This window comes from Vipera ursinii (genome assembly GCF_947247035.1).
Source record: "Vipera ursinii genome assembly, chromosome: 1".
Classification (NCBI taxonomy): Eukaryota; Metazoa; Chordata; class Lepidosauria; order Squamata; family Viperidae; genus Vipera; species Vipera ursinii.
The window spans coordinates 123,618,499-123,641,325 of NC_139512.1; the positions used below are offsets into that span (position 1 = coordinate 123,618,499).

Consider the following 22,827-nt stretch of genomic DNA (forward strand, 5'->3'; position numbering starts at 1 on the left):
ACTGCTTGAGGTGATGTGCCCATTAGGTAGCATGGCAGTCTCAAGGAGGAGGAGGAGGAGGAGGAGGAGGAGGAGGAGGAGGAGGAGGAGGAGGAGGAGGAGGAGGAGGAACTTTTTCCAGTGGTTCTCAGGGAATGGAAAGAGGCAAAACTGTAGTGTTTATGTGTTTGATTGCTGATAGGAACACAGAGGAAGTAAGTGGGTAGCTAGTGGCTGTCAGGAAGTTACATGATTAACATAACTTTGATAAAGAAGGAAAGGCTGGAAGCAGCTGGTTAGCTCCTCTATCAGCAGGAAGTAAACATTCTTCTTTCATCCATGAGTTGGATGCCATAGGAGCAAAATAAGCCAGTCCTTAATTGGAGGGGGGCAGAAAATAGGTATGTTTTGATTGCAGTTAAGAATTGGGTGTGATTTCTTAATTTCCGCTTCATTTGATTGCAACCTTTATGTGTTTTCTGAAAAGCATTGAAAATTGGATCATGCACTAAAGTTTTATCTGGCACAGAAATGCAGCGAAAAATTATTTACTGATTTTTAAAAAAAAAATATCACAAGCTGTTGATAGATAAGACAGTATATTTAGAAGGAAAAAAAATCATCCCGAGATCCTGTTCCATTGCCAGAAAAAGGAATCCTCCTGGCAAGGTATTTTAATTTGAAGTTATAGTTCATTGCTTCTGCTTTTAATTCCAGGAACTATAAAATATGTGTTGCTATTTCCCAATGGACAAAGAAGTTTGGAACTGTAAGGCATCAAGACTAAGTGCTAGCATACAAAAAAAAAAATAATAGCAATGTTAGAGAACTGGGAAACTGTGCTGCTGTCATACTGTCACGATTTGGGACATGCATTTTCGAATATTTCATTTTTTTACCTTTATACAGTATACAAAAAGGAGAGGAATTTGGGATATAGAAAGCCTCAAGCAGTATACACAGTTTCATTTGGTCAGCAGGACTGTTGCTTCATGCCAACATTAGGAAGACCTAGGAAATTATGGTGATGCTGCCTGAGCATATAACAGGTAACCTATCTTCTTAGAAGGTCTCAGGACATCCAAGAGGTGAGATGAAGGACATAGAAGGCTCAGCAGTGACCTTAGGATGGATATGGGGGTCAAACGGTCTGATGAAAGCAGCATTGTGAACCTTTCAGAGACCGAGTGCCCAAACTGCAACCCAAAACCCACTTATGTCTCGTCGGGTGCCGGGTGAGCGTGGCCAATTCGGCGGGTGTGGCCCATTGGGTGGGCGTGGCCCATTGGGTGGGCGTGGCTGCGGTGGTAATGGCAAACTGGATGGGACTAAAAAGTTCAATCAATCAATTCCAACTTTGTGAGATTTTTTTTTCCCACAAGAAGTTGAAATTGATTGATTGATTGAACCTTTTTTTGCACATGGCGGCAGAGGCCTAAAGTGAAAAGGTTTTATAAAACCCAGCTGAAGGCCTAGGGCTGGGGCAATGGCGCATGTGCCTACAGAGAGGGCTCTGCGTGCCACCTGTGGCACGCATGCCCTAGGTTCACCACCATGGTACTACTGTGTTCTGAACCAGCCCTCTTCCGGCCTTGTAGTAAGGCAAACCCCTATTCAAATAGAAGAGACTGGAGAGCGTCCAAGGCTGAAAAGCGTTTGCCAAGATTTAATAGTCAAGAAACAAAAACACAGGAACTTGAATCCTCAAGCAGAAGGGTTGCTTTCAGCAACCAGCCCCTCCCCAAACACTCCTTTTATTTAGAGTTCAGGGCGTGGTCTCCCTGTGCCTCCTCCCGAGGAGTCCCACAGCCTTTCTTTGTTTGTTCCTGCTCGACTGCCTCCTGCGTCGGGCGTCCTTGAACAGGGCCAGCTGTGGGTCATCATCCTCCGCACTATCGGGCTCACGCAGCTGAGAAGAGGTCCCCGGCTGAGGGCTCTGCAAAGCCTCCAAACCATCATCAGCCGGTTCGTCTTCCACACCCTCCTCCTCCCCCTCATCGGAGTCATCCGATACATCTGAACCGGCTGCCGGACCCCCCGGCTGGCCCTGAGTCATAACATACTGCAACCCAAGACCTAGTCCTTTGTGTAGTGATCTCACACACACGTGAAAAAATGGTAAGCATGAATCATGACACTGCTTTCATGATATTGACAAAAGCAGGCAGAGTTGCAGACTCCTGTGTGCAGGCTGCTACAACTAGAAAACTCTTAGCTGCTCACATGCCTGCATCAGGTACTTGGGGCAATCCTGAGCATGAGAACAAGGGAACCCTGTATGAAAGAGGCTTCCCACGTGACAAGCTAACCTTTCTGTGCAGCAAAATGCACATCCAACCGGGTCCTGTCACTCAAAGTAGAAAATTATGGAAAGTGAGTGATTTCCTTGTTGCCTTAGTAATGGAAATAAATGTCTGTTCTCTCCATCCACAAGCAGCAACAGATTGGGAAGGAAATGCCTGTAAATACGTTCGGAGCAAATAGTGCATGAAATAGAAAGGCATTTTTTCTCTCTGAAATACCTCATCTTAAATAACAAAATGTACAGTGAAAAATTGTGGTACGTCATGGAACCACCCCAGGTGAGGACCTTTTGTGAAAGAACATTAGTGGATAAGAGCTTACATACAGGCTCACTCAATTTGTGACACGCTTAAGAGAAGATTGTATGGAAAGAAAGTTAAGCACGGGGATCTTTTTGAAGGAAGAAGATATGTTGGAATGCAGTTGGTGCAGTTGTCACAAGGATCTGCCCTAGAGTGCCTGTCACAGCCATGAACTGTAAAGAGCAAAGATCCTTCTCAGTAAAGCCAATTTGTCCCTAATGAGCAAAGTCAGGAAATAGATCTTCCTCTCTACAAATCATGCCCGTCACAGATATCCTCAGGCAAATGCTTCTGACAATTGTACCACTATATTCCATTTTTAGATTACATCCATATTTACCATTTAAGCTGCTGTTCTGTAGGCTCATACTGGCTTCAGAATAGCAGAGTTGGAAGGGACTTTGGAAGTCTTCTACTCCAACCCCCTGTTCAAGCAGAAGTCCCTATACTGTTTTGGAAAAATGGCTGTCCAGTCTCTTCTTGAAAACCTCCAGTGATGGAGCAACTACAATTTCTGGACGCAAGTCGTTCCACTGATTAATTAATAGAATAACAGAGTTGGAAAAGTATTTTGGAGGTCTTCAACTCCAACCCTCTCTTCAAGGCAGGAGACCTTATACCATCCTAGTCAAATGGTTGTCCAGTCTCTTCTTGAAAACCTCCAGCGATGTAGCACCCACAACGTGGAGGAAAGCTGTTCCACTGATTAATTGTTCTAACTTTTAGGAAATTTCTCCTTAGTTCTTGGTTGGTTTTCTCGTTCTTCATAGGGACATTCCACCAAAATCCCTTCCAGAAAGGCTGGGAGGAACATCTACAAAGATCCCTCCACAAGGCTCTCCTCTTGCTGGTGCTTTTTGTCCCTCTGTTACAGTCCTGACAGGTGTCTCTGCTGAATCTAAGCCATTTTAAGAAATTCCAGTCTGGCTTCAAACACTCTGGTGGCACCTTTCAAGGTATTCAGTCTGTGAGCAGCCACATTCTCCCATTGGACTCGCACTTCTGTTGTGCTCTCTGCCTTTCTCTAGTTGAAAGCAATGGACAGTTGTTTTCCTCCTTAAGGACAGGTCTTGCTACTAATGTAAAATGTATCTATTTGATATATATACCATCTAACAGGTATGTATGCAAAATTAAATTGAGTGTATGTATACCAAGAATCAAAATTCATACACTGTACAGCCAGGGATAACAAACAGCGATAGAAATAATACTTTGTTCCTTTGTTGTGTTTTTAGACCTCCCCTCTCTTAGTGAGGAATGCTCAAATAGCAGGATAGCTTTAATTTTTGCCTTGCTAATAGAAGGGGGCTGAGTCAAAACTTGACAGAATTATTCTTAATTACTTTTTCCCTTAAGCTTCCTTCTTTTCCCTGTATTTTCTTTATTTAAAAAAGATGTAGTGATGCATTGATTCACCATTTTTCCCGCCATCTGAAGCAGAAGAGCTTCATCTTCAGCTCCCAAATAGTCCCAGTAACCTAGTCTTCCTGGGTGTTCCTTCTTCAGCAGTCAGTTGATTATTGGTCTCACGACATGCTTCTAGAAACTGAAGCATGCTATCCCAAGAGGGAAGGAGCACTCAAGGTGGCATAACCCAGTAAAGCATACAGTATTTGAGAGCTGGATCATAAATTAACCCTGTAGTTGGGTTGACAAGACTGGGAGATTAATAGAAGACAGAAGTTTTCTGCCATCAGAAACAATTGCCTGCTTCTGGCAATAAAGCAATTAGGCAGCCCTGACTCAGAATAGAAGTAAGTAAGTTGTCAGGTTGAGCAAATGAGGTTTTCCTTTCCCTCATAGAGACGAATGGAATCAAGGGAGACCCAAACTTTCTAGTGATGAGGTCCCTAAATGGGGCCATGGGTATCAGTCTTGGAGAGTGCTACACCCATGCTCCAAGTTTTGGTTGTTGTTATTGTTTAATTGCTGCAGGTTATTTTAATTAAAAAGGCAAGGTGGTGTGCTGACAAGGAAAGCAGCCACTTCAGACATCATTTTTATTTCCATGATTGCCTTTGGATTGAATCTCAGCCTTATAAGCATTCGTGGAAAATGAGAAGTGTATTGTAATTTGCCCACAGTTGCTTTGGATAGTGAGATGGGCAGCATTTATATTTAATTAAATAAATAACAGGAAATAAGAATGAGGAGGGATATCAGCCCACGGCTTTGCCTTTCTGCCCAGGAAACAAAAAGAGACAGGAATAAACTGGCCAGGGACCCCTTGGGGTACCAGCAAGAATGACAGGGACCCACTATATCAATTTAGTTTCTTGTGCTTATTAAAGCAGCCTTTCTTCCAGACTTCTGCTTTAAGAAATTGTCTCCTTAAAATTAATGCAACTCTTAAAGCAGCTACATCATTGCATGGAAGCTTGGGAAAAGGCAGGCTTCCTTAGAGGTACTTTGTTGACTCAAGACCCAAAGCACTTCTGGAAAAAATTCAAATTATGAGCAGCCTACCCTTTCGTCAGAGAGAAGTTCTTGGTCAACCAGGCCCAGTAGGAAGAATTGTAGAGCTGCACTGCTTGAGTTGGTTGCTTCTGTTGGTTCCCATGGGACTGTTCGGTGTTTTGTCTAGCAATACAAATAGCAATACTACTTTCCCCCTTACCCCCCCATCTATGTGGCAACGTAGAATGAAAAAGAAGTTGATGGCCTCATTCTATCTAACGGAAGAACCAATCCAGAGCAATAATGTTACTGTACATGCAAAAAAAAATCCAGATTCAGTTGTTACCTTCTCCAGACTAGGCTGGGAAAGAGTCCCACTTGGAGAGCCACTGCCATTCATGGAACTACTTGGACAAATGATCTATCTTGGAATAAGTCATAACCCGTCTCAAGATGAGAATTGCAGGAAACGATGATCTGAGAGCTGTTGACTGTTGAGTGAAACCAGAGGCATGAAATAAATCCCAAAGACATCACTATCTGACCACAGGGAATAGAAGAGGAGATCGATAGCCAATTAAAACAGATATGTGGCATTTGATCATTTGTGGTTTGATGTGAAGGGTAATTAATGGAAGTGCTGTCTTTTCAGCATTTACAACTCAGGTTCTGGATCAAGATTAATGGCGGCTTTGTTGTAATGGTACTTGCTGGTGAGTCTGCATTGCTTAAAAAGTCCAGAGCTATGATAAAACTTTGGTCTTCTGGTCTGAGAAGTAAGGTAATAAAATACCCATGGACACTGTTTTAAAAAATAACATAGAAAAATATCTTCAAAACCTGCTGTTACACCAGGATAGGCCTGAATTCCTTTTTATTAAAATAAACCCAAACAATGCCATTCAATCCAAGCATATGTTGAAATAAAGTGCCCCATTTTGAATTACACAGAAGAAAATCCACATCCAGAGTTCAAAGATTACCCTTGAATTTAATCCAAACTCAGTTATTGTGGTGTTTTTTTTAAAAAAAAATGGTATTACGATGTGCATATATGATAAAATCTTATTATGTAACTATCCATGTTAGATCTACCAAACTGGTTATTGTTCCACAATCCATTTTTATTTCTTATCACCTTTTCTTCTACTGAATGTTCTGAATGTTTGTTTCTAGTCTGAGATTTTAGTTTTCCTCTTCTGTTGAATATATTTAGGAAGAATAGAAAATTATAGAGAAGTATAATGAATTATATTGGCATAAACCAGATTAGCTATACATTCTCTTTTTTTACCCCATTAACGTCTTAACTGAAACTAGAACACTGCTTACTTCAAAGGGGAAGAGCATGATTGGTGTGAATTCAGAAGAATTGACTCTTCTGAAACTCTATTAATGCCCCCTTGTGCATTAATAACCTAGAGCAGATTCTAGTACAATCATACACAGAAATGGCAGCAGATTCCTAGCATGCCTATGTATTTGCGAGAATTGATAAAATGTTCTTAAAATAAAAATTAATTTTGGTATTATTTTACCATCGTACAGCAGTACATAAGTCTGCTCACAAAGTATCTCACCAAAAAATTAAGTATTCATACAAAGATACAGACAATCCCCAATTTATTTTTATTTGCAATGTTGCAGATTAGTAGAACAGAAATTAGCTAAAGGAATGGAATGCTATTGGGTTTTTTTTCAATAAATAATGTCAGTTTTTCTATTAGTTCCATAATTTAGAAGAATTCAGCAAGGGGTGGAAGGAATTGACCATACTAACACATTTTGTAACAAAGTTGTAATGTCTTTGAGCCATGTTATAATGTCTTTGAGCCAAATTTGGTCTTAGTCAGAAATAAGATGGCATCCCTTGCTTAAATGAAAAGCACCTTGAATGCTAGTTATGAGTTCAGGGTTATGTGAAATACCAACCAAAGTTTAAAACTTCATTACATAATTTCCCAAATTTGGTCATATTATCTCTTAGTCAAAATATCACTACCAATGTAACTTCCTGTGTTTCCATGCTGACGTATTTATATATTTTCTCAATTCACTGTCAGCCAAGAATGAGTACATTCTCTAAGAAATGTTATTCTAGTTTAATATTATGAAGAAGCCTTCCATTTTAAAGGAACAATCAATCTGACAAATATAGAAATGCTTCCAAGAAAATAAAAAGAGCTGGGCTGAATCATCTAATCCAGCATCCTATTTTTCCACTGTGAAAGGTCTCTCTGTGAAATTCATGAGCAAGGGAAAGAGGTGAAGGCAATAGCATTCTTCTGGAGGTTTCACTTAGTCATAACGATCGGTGAGCATTGATAGATTCATCCTGTATAGACCAGAGCCCACAAGCAATTGGTGATCAACACACTCCAAGACAGAGAACTCTATCATTGATATCTAAATAGCACGATAAAGGATTCTTCCTAATGTACATTGAATGTATTTATTGTCTGTGATATCTGCCAACTGAACGAGTAAAATGAAGTGTTCCCAAGGTGGCCTAAATTAGCTAAGGGTAGGTTAGGGCAATCTGACTTTAAGCAAATCAGTTTTACTGTTAAAAATGTTCATTTAAAAAAAATAATCCAGCTTTCCTGACATCCAGCTAAATATCAGCATTTGAATAACCTGCATCCAACACAAAGGCCATTAGCGTATTGGCTTCAATAGCTTTTATGCACAATTGATGTTCACATCGGTGACCTTTCATGATCTTCTGTTGAATTCGTCCCATCAGTATATAAAATACCAGCTCAACATTCCCACCTTTTCAGAATTTCTCTAATGGTGAGTTCTATTGAGTGATGCTTTGCATTTGACATTTGAATTGTGATACAAACATGAATTCCATCGTCGGGTTTCTCCTGCCAGTTTCTATATATAATATTTCAGCTTTTCTGGTGGGATTAAAACTTGGTTATTTCTGCCAGCTTTGAAGGTTGGGTCATTGTAATGTTGGTCCCCCTGAATTTTACCTTCAGGTATTCAGTGATTCTCCCTGTGTTTATTTGCTTTTGATATGCTTTGATTTTTATTTTAGACATTTATATTTTTAACCTCATTACAGGTGGTGGGAAGTATGCAGCTCAGACTCATTATTGATTGAAGCGGCCTATAAGCTCAGTAAATAACTAGGTAAATAAAGAAATATTTTAAAAATCCTGCAAAATTCAGTAATGAATACACAGACATAAACAATTATTATATGGAAATAATATGAAGGTTCATATATTTGGCACAGAAACAATATAATGGTTTACATTACTAATTAATTGTTTGACTGACTGATTGATTGATTATATGGCATCATGTCACTGTTGATCATGTACATAAATCATCCCCAAGATCATTTATCACAAATGAAGGCAAATATAATAATGTTACAGGATCCAGTGGGGATGGGCTCCAGCACAAGTCCAAAAGCTTGGAAGACCAAACTTCTGGTCCCGGTGACCGATCCAGATTGGATCTGGCAAGATCATTTGTTTTCAACTTGGTGCTTCAGGTTTTCTAATGGTGAACTCGTCACTTTAGTAATTGAGTCCATCTACCTTGCTGCTGGTCATCTGATTCTTTCCTTTCTTTTCATCTTTCCCAGCATTGTAGGTATCTCAAAAGAGCTAGAAAATGTGGCCAAAATATAGCAATTCAAGCCTGATCATTTGTACAGTACCTCAAGTGAGAACTCTGAATTGATTTCATCTATGATTCTTTTGCTGGTTTTCTTGCCTATTGTTGGTGTTGTCACAAGTCTCCACCAACACCAAAGTTCAAAAATGTCAATACTTTTTCTATCTTGCTTCTTCAGCTTTAATTTCCACAGACTGTCACAATGGAAACCACTGCCTCCACAGTTCTGATCTTTGCGGCATTGTAATATCTTTTCCAAAGTTACTCTACGTAGTAGGGGTGGTAGACTGCTGGTTTATTTTTATTTTACTTTATTTATAATTTTTTATATTTTGTATTTATATTTATATTATATTTTTACAAATAACTCAGGGCATATCCAAAACACCTTCCTCCTCCAATTTTACCCACAACAACAACCCTGTGAGGTGGGTTGGGCTGAGAGAGAGTGATTGGCCCCAAATCACCCAACTGGCTTTCATGGCTAAGGCAGGACTTGAACTCATAGTCTCCCGCTTTCTAAGTTAAGGCCTTAACCACTAGAGCCAAAGTGGCTCTCATGGTTTCTTGGTTACTGATGACAGTTGATTTAAAAGGCAGAAGCTACCCAGAAGCTTCAGTATCTTCATTGCCAATTCTAAGGCTGGTTGTTATACCTGTTAGCAATTGTCTTCTTTATTTTTAATAGTCGTTCCACTTTGCTCACTGTGCTCTCCTTTTAATTATTAGAGTGTGTATTTAAATGCAATCATATAAATGCATCTAGGACAGGGGTGTCAAACTGCCAGCCCGCGGGCTGGTTATATCCTGCAGAGGCCGCGCCCAGCCCAGCTCCGGCAATGCAGAAATAGTCATGATACATTGCGACACGTCACGTGATGTGGCAAGTTTGACACCCGTGAGCTAGGAGATGATTTGCATTTTCAACTAACAGAATACTGTCCCTAGCATAGCACGAGTTATTGATTATTCTTTCTCAATTTTTAAAACCATGCTCATCTTGTTCCAATCTGGCATATTGATTGATTACTTATTGATTAGGTTCCATCAACTCCTTTTTATTATGTAGATAGATTTTCTCCATGCAATCTATCCTTAGCCTGTTCCTTCAGGTCCCCCAACAGTGCAATTATCACCACTGTAACTAAGTCCATTCACCTTGGTTGCCCTCTTCTTCTATTTGTTTCCCTTTCCAGCTTTAGAGACTTTTTCGAGACAACTGGATCTTTGCGTAATGTGTCCAAAGCAGGATCATTGAACCTGGTCATTTATGCCTCTAGTTGTTGTTTGTTGTTTATTGTTTGTTCTTGTTGTTAGCACATGGCGTTGTTCTTACATTGGCTAGGAAACCAAAATGCTATTGCAGAGTAGTAGTTTGACTGCCAAGTTACCAGCTCTGTTATAGGACATGCTCACACCCTTCTCTAGATCAGCATAGGAGTGTGAGCTGGCTTTGCACCAGAAAGAAAGAGAACTGACTCTTCCTGCAGCGTCATCCAAGACCCTTCCTTTCCCAGGAAGGTTCAGAGCCAACAGGAATCTAACTACCTGCACAGAACACCAGCTCATCTCCCACTGAAGTGGTATCTATTTATCTACTCACATAGAACATGCTTTCAAACTGTTGGGTGGACAGATGCTGAGGCAAGTGATGGGAACTCATGCCAACATGCAGTGCTAGGATTTGAACCGCTGGGGCAGAGACCATCTCCAGTATCGTTAAATCACTGGGCCACCACACCTCTATCCCTCTGGTGAGAACTCTGGGTTGATTGTTCAACAATCCATTAATTTGTTTTCTTGGCTGTTCTTAGTATTCTCAAGGGTCTCTTTTAACACCACAATTCAAACATTTCAATATGTTTTCTATTCTGCTTCTTTAAAGTCCAACTTTTGCTTCCGAAGGCTGTCACAAGCAATGCTGTGGCTTGTATGAGTCTGATTTTTGTAGGTATAGAAACATCGTAGTATTTGTATATCACTCCCAAGGCCTTCATGGCTGTGCTACCAAGTGGTAGTCTGTGGTCTATTTCTTAATTGCTTGTTTATTTACTGTTGATGACTGATCCTAAAAGGCAGAAGCTGCCCAGCACTTCATTGTCTCCACTGTTGTCAATTCTAAGGCTGGTTGTTCTACCTGCTGTCATTAGTTTGATCTTCTGTATATTTAATTTTAGTCCCATTTTTTCACTGTAATCTTTGACTTCCAGTAGTACGGCTTGCAGATCCTTTGCATTTCATTATCAGGGTAGCCTCATCAGAATAGTGCAGCTTATTGATGTTTCTTCCTCCAATTTTAAAACCACACTCATTTTCTTCCAATCCAGTTTCCTTTAATATGTATTCAGCATATAGGTTGGATAAATAAGGAGAAATAATTACCCTATGCTAATTTGGAGCCAACTTGTTTCATCACATTCCATCCAGACTGTCACCTCCTGTCCTATATATAGGTTTCCCACGAGAACAGTGCAATGTTCTGGGATTCCCATTTTCCTAAGCATAGTCTATAAATTAATGAGATTGGTGTCAAGTCCTTTCTCTAATTAGTGAGAGACATACAAATTTTCTTTTTTCTTTTTTGTATTCTTTCCATGCAGGGCTCAAATCTACGTTGGATAACCCTAAACATTATTTTGCTCGCATGTGAAAGTTGGAAAAGTTTTTTGAAAACTTTTCATTTTCTCCATGTCTGTTTTCATCTGCAAGATGTTTTTATAATACTGCTTCTCATCTCTTCTATCCAATCTCTAAAATTTCTCGTTAAGTTCCTTCAAGAGATCTTTGTCTTTCTTGGTTTTGGCTTCTCTTTTCTTCTTGGCAATTTTCATCATCAATTCTGATAGACAGTTTGCTTTCTTCTGTTTCTTGATCTTTAACAGACATTTCACATTAATTGTTAACTACCTTTTTGATTTCATTCCACAGTTGCTCTGGTTCCCTGAATCAATGAGATTCAGGATTTCAAAGCACTTCCTGATGCTCTCCTTGAAAATTGTAGATCTTATCTTGGTTCAGAAGATACGGTTCAGTATTTATTTTGGAAATTGACAGGCTTTCTCCTCCTCCCCCTCCTCCTCCTCCTCCTCCTCCTCCTCCTCCTCCTCCTCCTTTTGAAACTTTCACATGAGCAGTTCATGATCTGTATCACAATGGGTCTCTGACCACATCTTTGTTGTTGTAGTTGAGCTCTTCCACCTTCTTTTACCAATAATATAATTAGTCTGCTCTCTGGATACTTAGTGTAGTGGTTAAGGTTCAGGCTAGAAATCAGGAGACTGTGAGTTCTAGTCCTGCCTTAGGCACAAAGCCAGTGGGGAAACCTTGGGCCATTCACTCTTTCTCAGCCCTAGGAAGGAGACAAGGGCAAACCACTTTTGAAATCTTGCCAAGAAAACTGCAGGGACTGGTCCAGGCAATTCCCAGGAAATAAAACTGACTTGAAGGGACCAAAAGTAATTCCTACATTGACATTCCAGTTTTCATTCATAAGCAGCATGTCTTGCTTGCATGTTCTATCAATTTCAGTTTAAACCTCTTATAAACTCATCAACCAACTCTTCTCCTGCATTAGTGACTGGAACATTAACTTGAATAACAGTCATTTTAAGAGGTTGTCCACCAAGTTTTACTAGTCAGCATAGTACCCAAGTACGGCATTTGCCGTATCTTTCCTGATTATGAAAGCAATTTCTTCTTTATTTTTCAAATTTTGACTAATAAACCCTGCGATCATCTGACAGAAAGTGTGCAATTCCGATCCATTCAAATTCACTGATGCCTAAGATGTTAATGTACTGTATAGTCAATTCTTTTCAGCTTTTCCTGGGTTGCGCTTTCCAATGCTCATGCTTTTTCTGTTCCATATTCTCACTGTAATTCTTTCTCTAGATTTTCTTTTCCTGCATGGCAATATTGATAACTAGACATCCAGAAGGCTTTAATCTATCTGACTCATAAATTGTGTTAGTACTCCAAAAGATCTTCAGCTCTTCCTCGGTAGCATGCTGACTGCCATCCAACCTCAACAACTCATAATCAGTCACTATGTCATCAATCACTTTATATTGCTAACCATGTGCTTTTCTTGATAAAATGCAGGGATGTTTCACTATTGCCTTCCCCTGCGCAATATGAAATGATATCTTCACAGTTGTCATTGAAATAAGCACCCATTTCCAGCAATTTCGTGTATTGCTGCTGTACTGCTACTCCCAGACATAGGTGCTGGTATTGGTTTTAGCTGGGATGACTTTCACAGAGTCAAACCTGTTGACACCCTGGAGCTATAATTTAATGTAGGAAGTTAAATAATATCCAACAATGGCGAATCACTTCCCTACAGTTGCCCCTTCCTGTGGTCATCTGAACGTTAATTTGAAGTTATATGGGTAGGGAGATAGATGATTGGAGGTAAAGATAGAGGTAGAGATAGAGAGATGATGAGGTTGGAAGTAGAGGTAGAGAGATAGCTTTTGACTCACTCCAAGACCCCTACTGCCCCCATTGACTTTTGTCTTCTTTTTGCTCCCACTCCTGATGAGGCATGCTCACCCTGGCCCTCCATGAAGAATCCATATGAGGTCCTCTCCCCCAGATCCTGTGAGGAAACTGCCATGTGCAATTTTGTAAAGAAAGCCTCATGTGGACAGCAGCTGCTTCATGAAGGACCATGCCAAGTAGGCTTGGTCAGAAATGGGGAAGAAAATGGTGAAAGTCAGCTAGGATGGCAAGGGCTGCAGAGTGCAGGGGGCCAAAAGGGCATAGACAAGAGGGAGGGAGGTGGAGGCAAGAGTAGAAGCAACCCTGTGGTTATAAGTACAAGTAGGCTGCCAAGTGACCAAATTTTGTTCACATGACAGCAGGGGGAAGCTGCAGCAGCTGTAATTTTGGGGAACTGGTCGTGAATCCCTTCATTCAGTACCACCATAATTTCAAACAGTTGCTGAATTAATAGTTGTAAGACAAAGACCACCTGCAAAATCTTTAGATGGACAGACAGATAGAAATAATAGAGATGATAAAAATAGAGATGGATATCCGTACCTGAAGCAAAAAGTGGAGAAAAAAACAACAACCTGGACATAGTTTCAGTATTAAAAGCCACAGTGACTTAGTGAAATCTGAGCTCTTTTTTTTTTCTTTTTTGCGAAAGCTGCTTTTTTGATGAAAATCCTGGAACTTCTTGCTGATGACTGTTAAACTGATAGATGTCCCTACTAAATCGTCATGTTTTACAGTGCAAATAGATTGGCATTATTATTTCTATCTTTCTACTGAGTTCATTGCTTGTTCCTTTTTAATTTTATAGCTTCCTGAGCTGAGTGCTAGGAAATCAATAAGTAATTTGGATCCTGGCAAAGCAGAAGAAAGTTATGTTTTGCACTTTTAGTAAATATTTTGAAAATTAATTTATCTGAAGAAAAAGGTGCTTAGTTCATATACTAGCCCATTCATCAGTGCTGCATTATAAATTGCATGGAATTCATACACGCTTGTTTAGAAGGTGAAACAAACAAAGAAACGAATATAAAATATTTGTGATAAGCTTTAGGAATAAAATAAATTGAACTTTCAAAATCCACCCCATAATCTGCTGAAACAGATTCTTAGGAATGTGTATTTGGATTTAAATAATTGAGTTCAAAATTTCCTATCAAACTTTGATATGATCTGTAGGAATGCTGTCATTAATTTTGAAGGTAGAATCTTGCCTCATTATCAATATTTGGCTCCTGGAATGATTTTTTTTTAATTCTGGGAACAAGTGATTTGCTAAAATGCAGACATATTGGATCTATTCAGCCGAATGGGAAATGTATAGATGACAGCACAGGTTTTTGTGAATTATAGCTTACATTCCTTATCGGAATACACAATGCCTGGTGTATTTAGCAACTGCTGTGTTGTTTTTCTCAATGGAAACATTCCTGCTGAAAACTTAGTCTTCGTTCCTACTGAAGTAGCACATCTGTCTTTTGCAGAATCACCTTCTCTGTAGATATGCAGTTTGCATAAATTGAGTGACCATTCAGAGCAGGCACCGCTTTATAACCTTTAGGAATCCAAAACAGTTAAGAAATTCTCTTTTTTGTTCAAACTCTGCCACCGTCCACGTTTGAAAGTATTTTGAATTGTTTGCACATAAAATGAAGTGCATAACCAGCTGTGTACTGGAATTAGAAGATGAAATTTAAAGTATAGGAGCATTCCATAGCATGTGCAGCCACAGCATCCTCAAGTTGTGTATTGTGAAAAGAGTGAAAGTGATGTTACTTATAAAGTTTTGGTAGTTGCGCACCGGAAGGAATTAAGGTATTACTTCTTAGGGTGACTATTGCTGCTATTTCTTTGTGTGCTGCCTGCTACCAGTTCAGTTAGTCCAGGGGTAGGCATCCTTGGCTCTTTTATTACTCCTGGACTTCAACTCCCAGAATTCCTGGCTCAGGAATTCTGGGAGTTGAAGTCCAGGAGTCATAAAAGAGCCAAGGTTGCCTAACTCTGAGTTAGTCTCGTAGTTATCAGCAAACTTTGTTTATAGACCATAGAGTTTCCTGCTTTTTGATATGGAAATATTCAGCACCAGAGAGATAGGACTGCAACTTTCCACACCTTGAGGTACTCAGTCCAGCACACCTTGAGGGCTGCTCTTTGGGTAGGTACACAAAATTAGGCTTTAGACATATTTGGTTATGTACTGTTTTAGGTTATTTACAGACCTTGAGTTTGGAAAGAAATTTACTATTGTTTCTACATATGCAGAAAGCATAATGCTGTCTGTTAGTTATATAATCTTCTTTATTCTAAAAGAAAAGAGATAGAAGTCAAGAGCGTAGATGGAAATGGAAATTTGTTAAAACAAAACAGCATGAAATCAGAGTCTGACCTGGGAAACTATACTCTGAGAAAAAAATATATATTTTTGGAGGGAGGCACTATTCCAGTGATTAATATCTAAACTCTCTAAATTGACCACATGCAAAATCAAGTTATTTGTTCAGAAGTGGTATAATCTCTTCTCAGTTTATGCTGGAGATTTATAAATATAATGTAAAATCTCATTACCATCTCTGCAGTGTATTGAGATCACTTCCTGCCCTCTCCTATTAGTTATTGCTCATTAGCTCAGTCCTTTAGATATGTGCAGGGAGTTGTTATATTCAGCCTCTCATTTATTAAGAGGATCTGTTGAGTATGTTTACTCTGTCAAATTATATTTTTTATCTCTTCTTTCTTAACCTTCTCTCTCAATTCTAGTTCAGGCTAGTTAAGCCTTTACTTACATTTTACCAAAGCACATTCCTTATAAATCAAGATAGCTAAAATGTGATAAAATGTGTGGCCTGTCATCACAAACACCAGCTTTTTAGACTTGCATCCTACAAGTATGTACGTCATGGACCATGAATTATGATATCATGCTGCACTTTTTATCACTTCCCCAGTATATAATTATGCAGCAAAGTAGTGTTTCGTAGCCAACTTTTTAAAAAATAGTTGGGTAGTAAAATAGTCATAAGATCTAGAAAAGTTTTTCTTAAAAGACTTATTTTATACATTATATACTCACATATGGACTATGGAATGAGACTCTGTTTAAGCCTTTAAGGCTTGTGACCTATATATTTCTCTGAAGAAAGCCAACAAGAGCTGTAAATCTGTAACCTGGTGAAGGGTAAAAGCAAATTGGAGCAAGTATGGCCTTCTCTTTGTCCACATTTCTTTTGGAATTACCACTATAACTGCAAAAAATGATGGCTGAATTTAATATAAAGGGCTTCCTTTATGTAGAAACATTGTTCTTCTGAATACTGAAGAACAAATGCCTTAGTTAGAATGCCAGGAGGTATTTAATTGGATGAAGCCTGAAGAAAAAAAAATGATGATCTAGAGGCAACTTTATCTGATCTAGTAGGGCAATTAGGCAATTAATATGCTTCCAAGGTTCTTCAATACGCTTTCACTATTTTATACAAAGAATTAAGACTTTGGTTGCTTCCAGGCAAGGAAGCACTGGAAGTCACTCTACCTCATTCATGAAATTATATAGAAGAAAGATGATATTGTCTATTACATGTAACCCTACTGTGTTTTCCCACACCCATTCCTTCTTGTTCCTTTTCCCCCAGAGAGCCATGCAGTTTTTCCTGCTGAATGCCTTTTGATTATGAGCATTAGGAGTCTTCCTTTGGGAAGCACTTATGCCACAGACCTGACCAAATAACGACATTGGGAGATTTATGCTCCAGGAAGCCCCAAAGCACAGCTTCCCTTAATTTCAACACCTTCCCAAACTTTGGACTTCATCCAAAAAAGCCATTGCTAAGAATTTGTGGAGTTAAAATCTACACATTTACATTTTGTGTAAGCCTGTCCCAGGCGGTGCATGCTGGGGGGGAAAAAACAGCCAGTGAGAAATCCAGGAGATTATGAGCCTTCTTCCTTTGTCTTTACTAACCCATATACTCTTTATCCTGCAGGTCTCATAATACATGAAGGACCCTCGGTTTACCGTATTTTTAAAAGGTGGCAAGCAGTCAATCAACAGTGGAAAGTTCTGAACTATGACAAAACAAAGGATTTGGAGGATCAAAAATCAGGGTCTAGGAGCCATCAACGAACCTCCTCTCAGATCAACCATTCATCCTCCACTAATGGCGCAGCCAGCCACTCCGCTCTAGGAGACAGTGTTGCCCGAGGAGCTGGTCATGCCACGGGTACTTTGTCTGATCATCACTGTGCTTATACCATCTTGCATATACTCAGCCATCTGAGGCCTAACGAACAGAGAAGCCATTCTAGCACAAACAGAGAGCTTGTCATGAGAGTCACAACAGTCTAGCTAAAGTATTGAGGAGGCCTTAATGCAACTGAGTGGGAAAGGAACTCAAAAGCAAGAGGCATGCGAGCTCTCTGCCCTCTCCCCATGCCATCCCCAAGGAGCACAAGAAGTCTTTCCCCAGCCAAGAGAGGGCACAAGGCAGACCAGCTGCTCACCATGAAAAAGAGGTTAAAGTTTGGCTGTGAAACAAAGTGCAATATATACTGCAAACAGTGAACTAGGACCAAGTCCTCAAAAAAGGGGCATGGGGGAGCAGAAAGGTTTAATTTGCCATGTATACAATGGAATAAGTAAAATTTTAAAGAATTGCACACCCAAACACATGCATAAAGGAAGAAGGGAGGAAGGTTTGTCTGGGTATTATTTTTTTTTAAAATGTATTAACCAGAGGTTTAAGTATTCAAATACAGAAATTATTCTGTGGCATATGCCAATTTGTGTGCCCCAGGATGTTCAAACTGAAATTGCAATTCATTGATTGCTCTTGTTTTGTTGCCCAGGATTTTGTCACATAGCACAGAGATCCCCAACCTTTTGAGCACTAGTTTCGGGGAGAGAGGTTTTTCGGTGGACCGGAGGAGGCGTGCTTTCCTGTACTGCTGGCATACCGCAGATGGGGCTTTGCTTGTTTGCACAGACTGGTTTCTGGCATGCTGCGGCCCGGTGCCGATCCATGTACCGGGGGGTTGGGGTCCCCTAACATAGCACATAGCCCTTCTGGTTCTTCTTACCTCTTCAAATAGAATCAGCTAGTACCCTTTGAGGGAATGGGAGGAGAAAGGGAGGGAATTCTCCACTTGAACCACAAACATGCAAACTACTGTCAAAGCACAAGATACAGATGAATGATTCATCATGGACGTTTCATTTAGAAATTTGTTGAAATGGGCTTTTTTCATATCAAATTTTCTACTTGACCTTTCAACCATTTTCTGCAAAGCCAATTCAATTTTCACTATATGAGTAATTTGGTACAATTCCCTATGATTGTCTTCCTTTTTTAAAAAAATCTACCTGGCTTTCAATCTGCAGCCATTTAAGTTGTTTTCCAATCTTCTCCATTTAATCATTTATCAAAAATCTTGTACTTAATGAAATTGGAGTTCTGATTAATTTACCCTGTGGGTTTAAGCACCAACTGTGCACCCTGTTTTCTGGCCTATGAGGGTTTCTAAGTAAACATGCTCAGGATTGCACTGACAAGTTAATTTAGGCTGGATTTACTCATTGCATTCAGCTTGTTTGTCTTCAACTTAAAGTTATGTGTGAATCCACAACCTGCCTAATATAGTGTTTCTCAATCTTAGCACCTTGAAGTTGTGTGGACTTCAACTCACAGAATTCCCAGCTATCCTCCAGCCTTCAAATATCCAAGGTTGAGAAACACTCGCCTACTCTATGTGCAGATTAGGCCATGATGTCCTGTTCCACCAGCCATAGTTAAAAATCATGGCGCGTAGCCTAGGATTGAAGTTCTATGAATTAAGTCAGAGTTTCCTAAGCACCTTATCATATCTCCCACTAAAATACAATTGCCAGACTGTTCTAAGGAAGCCATCCTATTTAAACTGATGTTTATGACGTATGTTGATAGTTATGTCCTGAGTAAATTGATCAAATTACTATATACATTTTTCTATATATACTTTCACAAGTGCCACTACAAGCTGCCTTGAATTATGATAAATATATACCATCTATGTATGACTATATGTATATATGTGTCTATGTCTGTGTACATGTACACATATGTATATGCATATGTATACATACATACTACACTCAAGTTGATTTATTAGATTGGCAGTTATGTTGAAGTAAACATGTGAACACTTGGACATAAAGTAGCTTGTGACTTGTCACTTGGGAAACTCAATATTTACATTTCTCAATTCCCCCCCCCCTCACCCCAATAAAGAGCACAATTGTAGAGTTTGGCCTGAGGAATCCCTTTATTATTGCCTTAGAGCCAGTTAGGTGCCAGCGGAAAAAAAGGCTAGTTAACCCTCCTGAAGAGAATGAATTGGACTGGATGGATTTTAATAGGATGTGCCCTAGACACATTCTGTTGTCACCCAAAAGGATAGTTCATGTGAAATAGAGGGCAAAGAACATTAAAAGTTATCCATTCTAAACCGACCAAAGCAATATCATTTAAGCAAGATAGCAATGGCAAAGCTGCTTACAGAATTATACAACTAAAAGACATCTAAATGTCTATCTAGTTTACCTGCTGCTCAAATCAGGAAATTACATCAGGACTCAAGTACGTAGCAATTCAGTGGTGCAAGGGTGGAATATTATTTTTTTTTACTTTAGTCTCTGAATACATCTTTACTCAATTACCCCTAAGGTTGCCAGTTCTCATCCTTTCACCCAAAGAAACTACAGGTAGTCCTCAATGTATGACCACAATTGAGCCCAAAATTTATCTTGCTAAATGAGAAATTTGCTAAGTGGGTTTTGTCCCATTCTACAACTTTTCATTTATTAAATGAATCACTGCAGTTGTTAAATTAGGAACACAGTTGTTAAGTGAATTGGATTTCCCCATTGACTTTATTTATTTATTTATTTATTTAATTAGATTTTTATACCGCCCTATTCCCGAAGGACTCAGGGCGGTTTACAGGGCAGGATAAAATACAATATAAAGATAATATAAAATTAAAATAGATTAAATTAATTAAGCCCAACAATTAAAACAATATTTAAAAACTAAAACCCCTTCAGTCCAGGCCTGATAGATCAAAAAACCAGGTTTTCAGGTCCCGGCAAAATGAACGCAGATCGCGGGCGGTCCGAAGTTCCACAGGTAAATCATTCCAAAGGGCCCATTCCAAAGAATGCCCTCCCTCTGGGGATCACCCGCCGGCACTCCTTAACCGGCGGCACCCTGAGAAGGCCCTCCCTGTGGGAGCGCACAGGACGATGGGATGCTTGTCAGAAGGTTGCAAAAGGGGATCACATGATCCTGGGAGACCCTGCAACCATCATAAATGTGAGTCGGTTGTCAAGCATCCAAATGTAAATCACATGACCATGGGGATGCTGCAACGGTCATAAGGGTGAAAAATGGTCATGTCCCTTTTTTCAGTGCTGTTGTAACTTTGAACAGTCACTAAGCGAGCTGTTGTAAGTTGAGGAGTGCCTGTACTTCTGAAAATTACTGCAAATGTACAGGTATTTTAATTTGTTAAATGTGAGATTGTCCATAAAGCGATTAACTTATTTGTTATTGCATTTATATCTCATCTTTCTTCTGTCATTAGCGTAGAAACTATATTGGCAGCACAATGGCGCACATTGGGATAGAGGTGTCTCCTTATTTTGCCCTGATAACAATAAATACAGGAGATTGGACTGAGGGATAGCAATTGGTCCCAACTAGCTTAGTGAGCTTTTTGGTCAAGGGAAGATGTCCTACTTTTCCTTGGTCCCTGCTATTGCTCGCCGCTATGCCACATTGATACTCTATGGGAGACGATAAGCCATTTTAATATTAGCTAAATGATTGTAGTTGAACTGCTATTTTAGTTCAGCAGGAATGGGCAGTGATAGTACCGAATATGTAGATACACCATAATGAGAGAAGAAGGGAATCCCATCATTTCAGGCCAGAGCTTAAAATCTGTTTTATTTTGGGGGTATTCACATAGGAAAAGAGCTGAAAATACAGTTTTCACGCTAATAGTTCACGCTGTCTTGTGGCATCATTCAGCCATTAATATTGTGCAATTAGACCAGTGTTGGAGAACAATTACCCAGCATCAGGTCAAAAAACTGGGCGATGCTCTAAGAAGTTTAAGGCAATTGATACACACATGCTGAATGGCAAACTATGCAAACCTATATTTTGTACAGTGAAGTGTGCCTAAAATGAAATGCTCCATCTTTTTATTAATTCTCAGACGGTGTTGCCCCAAACAAATAAGGTCATGTTTCACACAATATACCTAAAATTAACCTGTATAATCTACTTGTTTACGGTCATGAGATGGAATCCTTGATATACTTTCCTTTGACCAACTTGCAGCCCATCAAATGAAGTTAAAGGAATATCTAAATGAATCAGATGATTACTCAGAGTTTTAAGCTGGTATAAGCTCTCCATGGGATGGGAGAAAAGGTGGTCGGAAAGTGAGTTCTGTCACTTGTAAACTACTTTTTTCTCACTGTGGAGAAATACGTACACAAATTTTGGTGAAATATTCTGCATAATTCTCCCTCCCAAAAGATTTATGCCCTGCTGGTGTTAAAAAAGCAAGTTTCATTGAACTCGATGGCTTCTGAAGAAAGGTGCAAATAATTGTACTCCAAGTATTTTTTTTTTTGGAAAGGGGGAAATAAAGCACTTGCTGTTCTTATCTAACAAGTCACAAAATTATTAGAAAAGAACTGTATGGTACTGAAAAAATAGTGGAACTACGGAAAACAGTGAAATAATCTAGGTGCAAATTCTGTAAAACGTGGGGAAGGGATCATTTTTTTCTCACTCTGGTTTAAGATAAATCTCTTTGTAAAATAGGATGTTTGTTGCTCTTTTGTTAGTGTTTGGCCATCTCTGCAAACATGGGTAGTCCTCGACTTACGACCACAATTCAACCCAAAATTTCTGTTACTAAGCGAGACAGTTGTTACGTGAATTGTGCCCCATTTTACAACCTGTCTTGCCACAGTTGATAATTGAATCACTGCAGTTGTTAAGGAAGTAGTATGGTTGTTAAGTGAACCTGGCTTCCCCATTGATTTTGTTTGTAATAAGCTCACAAAAAGACGATCACATGAACCCGGGATACTCCAACTGTCATAAATGCGAGTTAGTCGCCAAGCATCTGAATTTTGATCACATGACCATGGGAATGCTGCAATGGTCATAAGTGTGAAAAGCAGTCATAAATCCCTTCTTTCAGTGTTGTGGTAACTTTGAACGGTCACTGAATGAACTGTTTTAAGTTCAGGACTACCTGTAGCCATTTTTACGGCAGTTGAAACATCATGAGACTGCAATGTTGTGATGGTGCTTCTTTCATAATTGCTGTTGAACATCCAATCATCTATATCAGGGGTCTTCAAACCTGGCCCTTTTATGACTTGTGGACTTCAACTCCCAGAATTCCTCAGCCAGGCATGCTGGTGGAGGAATTCTGGGAGTTGAAGTGCACAAGTCATAAAAGGGCCAAGTTTGAAGACCCCTGATCTATATAAAAGCCAAGTACATTTATCCCAAAGTCAACCTGGGCCAAGGTAAGAAGGAAGACTTTCCTATTAAGAAGCAAATGCTTCATTATTAACAGCCTTCTTCTGTGTAGCTGGATCAAGTATTGCTGAAGATGAATTGCTAGCCATATTAAATCTGTT

The 22,827-nt window shown here is 39.5% G+C and overlaps 1 protein-coding gene across 1 annotated transcript in view; it reads left to right on the forward strand.

Annotated features, from left to right (window-relative positions):
• The window catches only part of MARCHF4 (membrane associated ring-CH-type finger 4), a gene marked incomplete at both ends in the record, with an annotated part of 150,280 nt that extends 132,814 nt beyond the window's left edge, over positions 1–17,466 (forward strand). Inside the window, one exon of the mRNA XM_083349877.1 lies at positions 17,105–17,466. Within this exon, the coding sequence (XP_083206003.1) occupies positions 17,105–17,466 (362 nt within the window). The remainder of the gene's footprint in view (positions 1–17,104) is intronic.
• Positions 17,467–22,827: the final 5,361 nt, after the last annotated feature.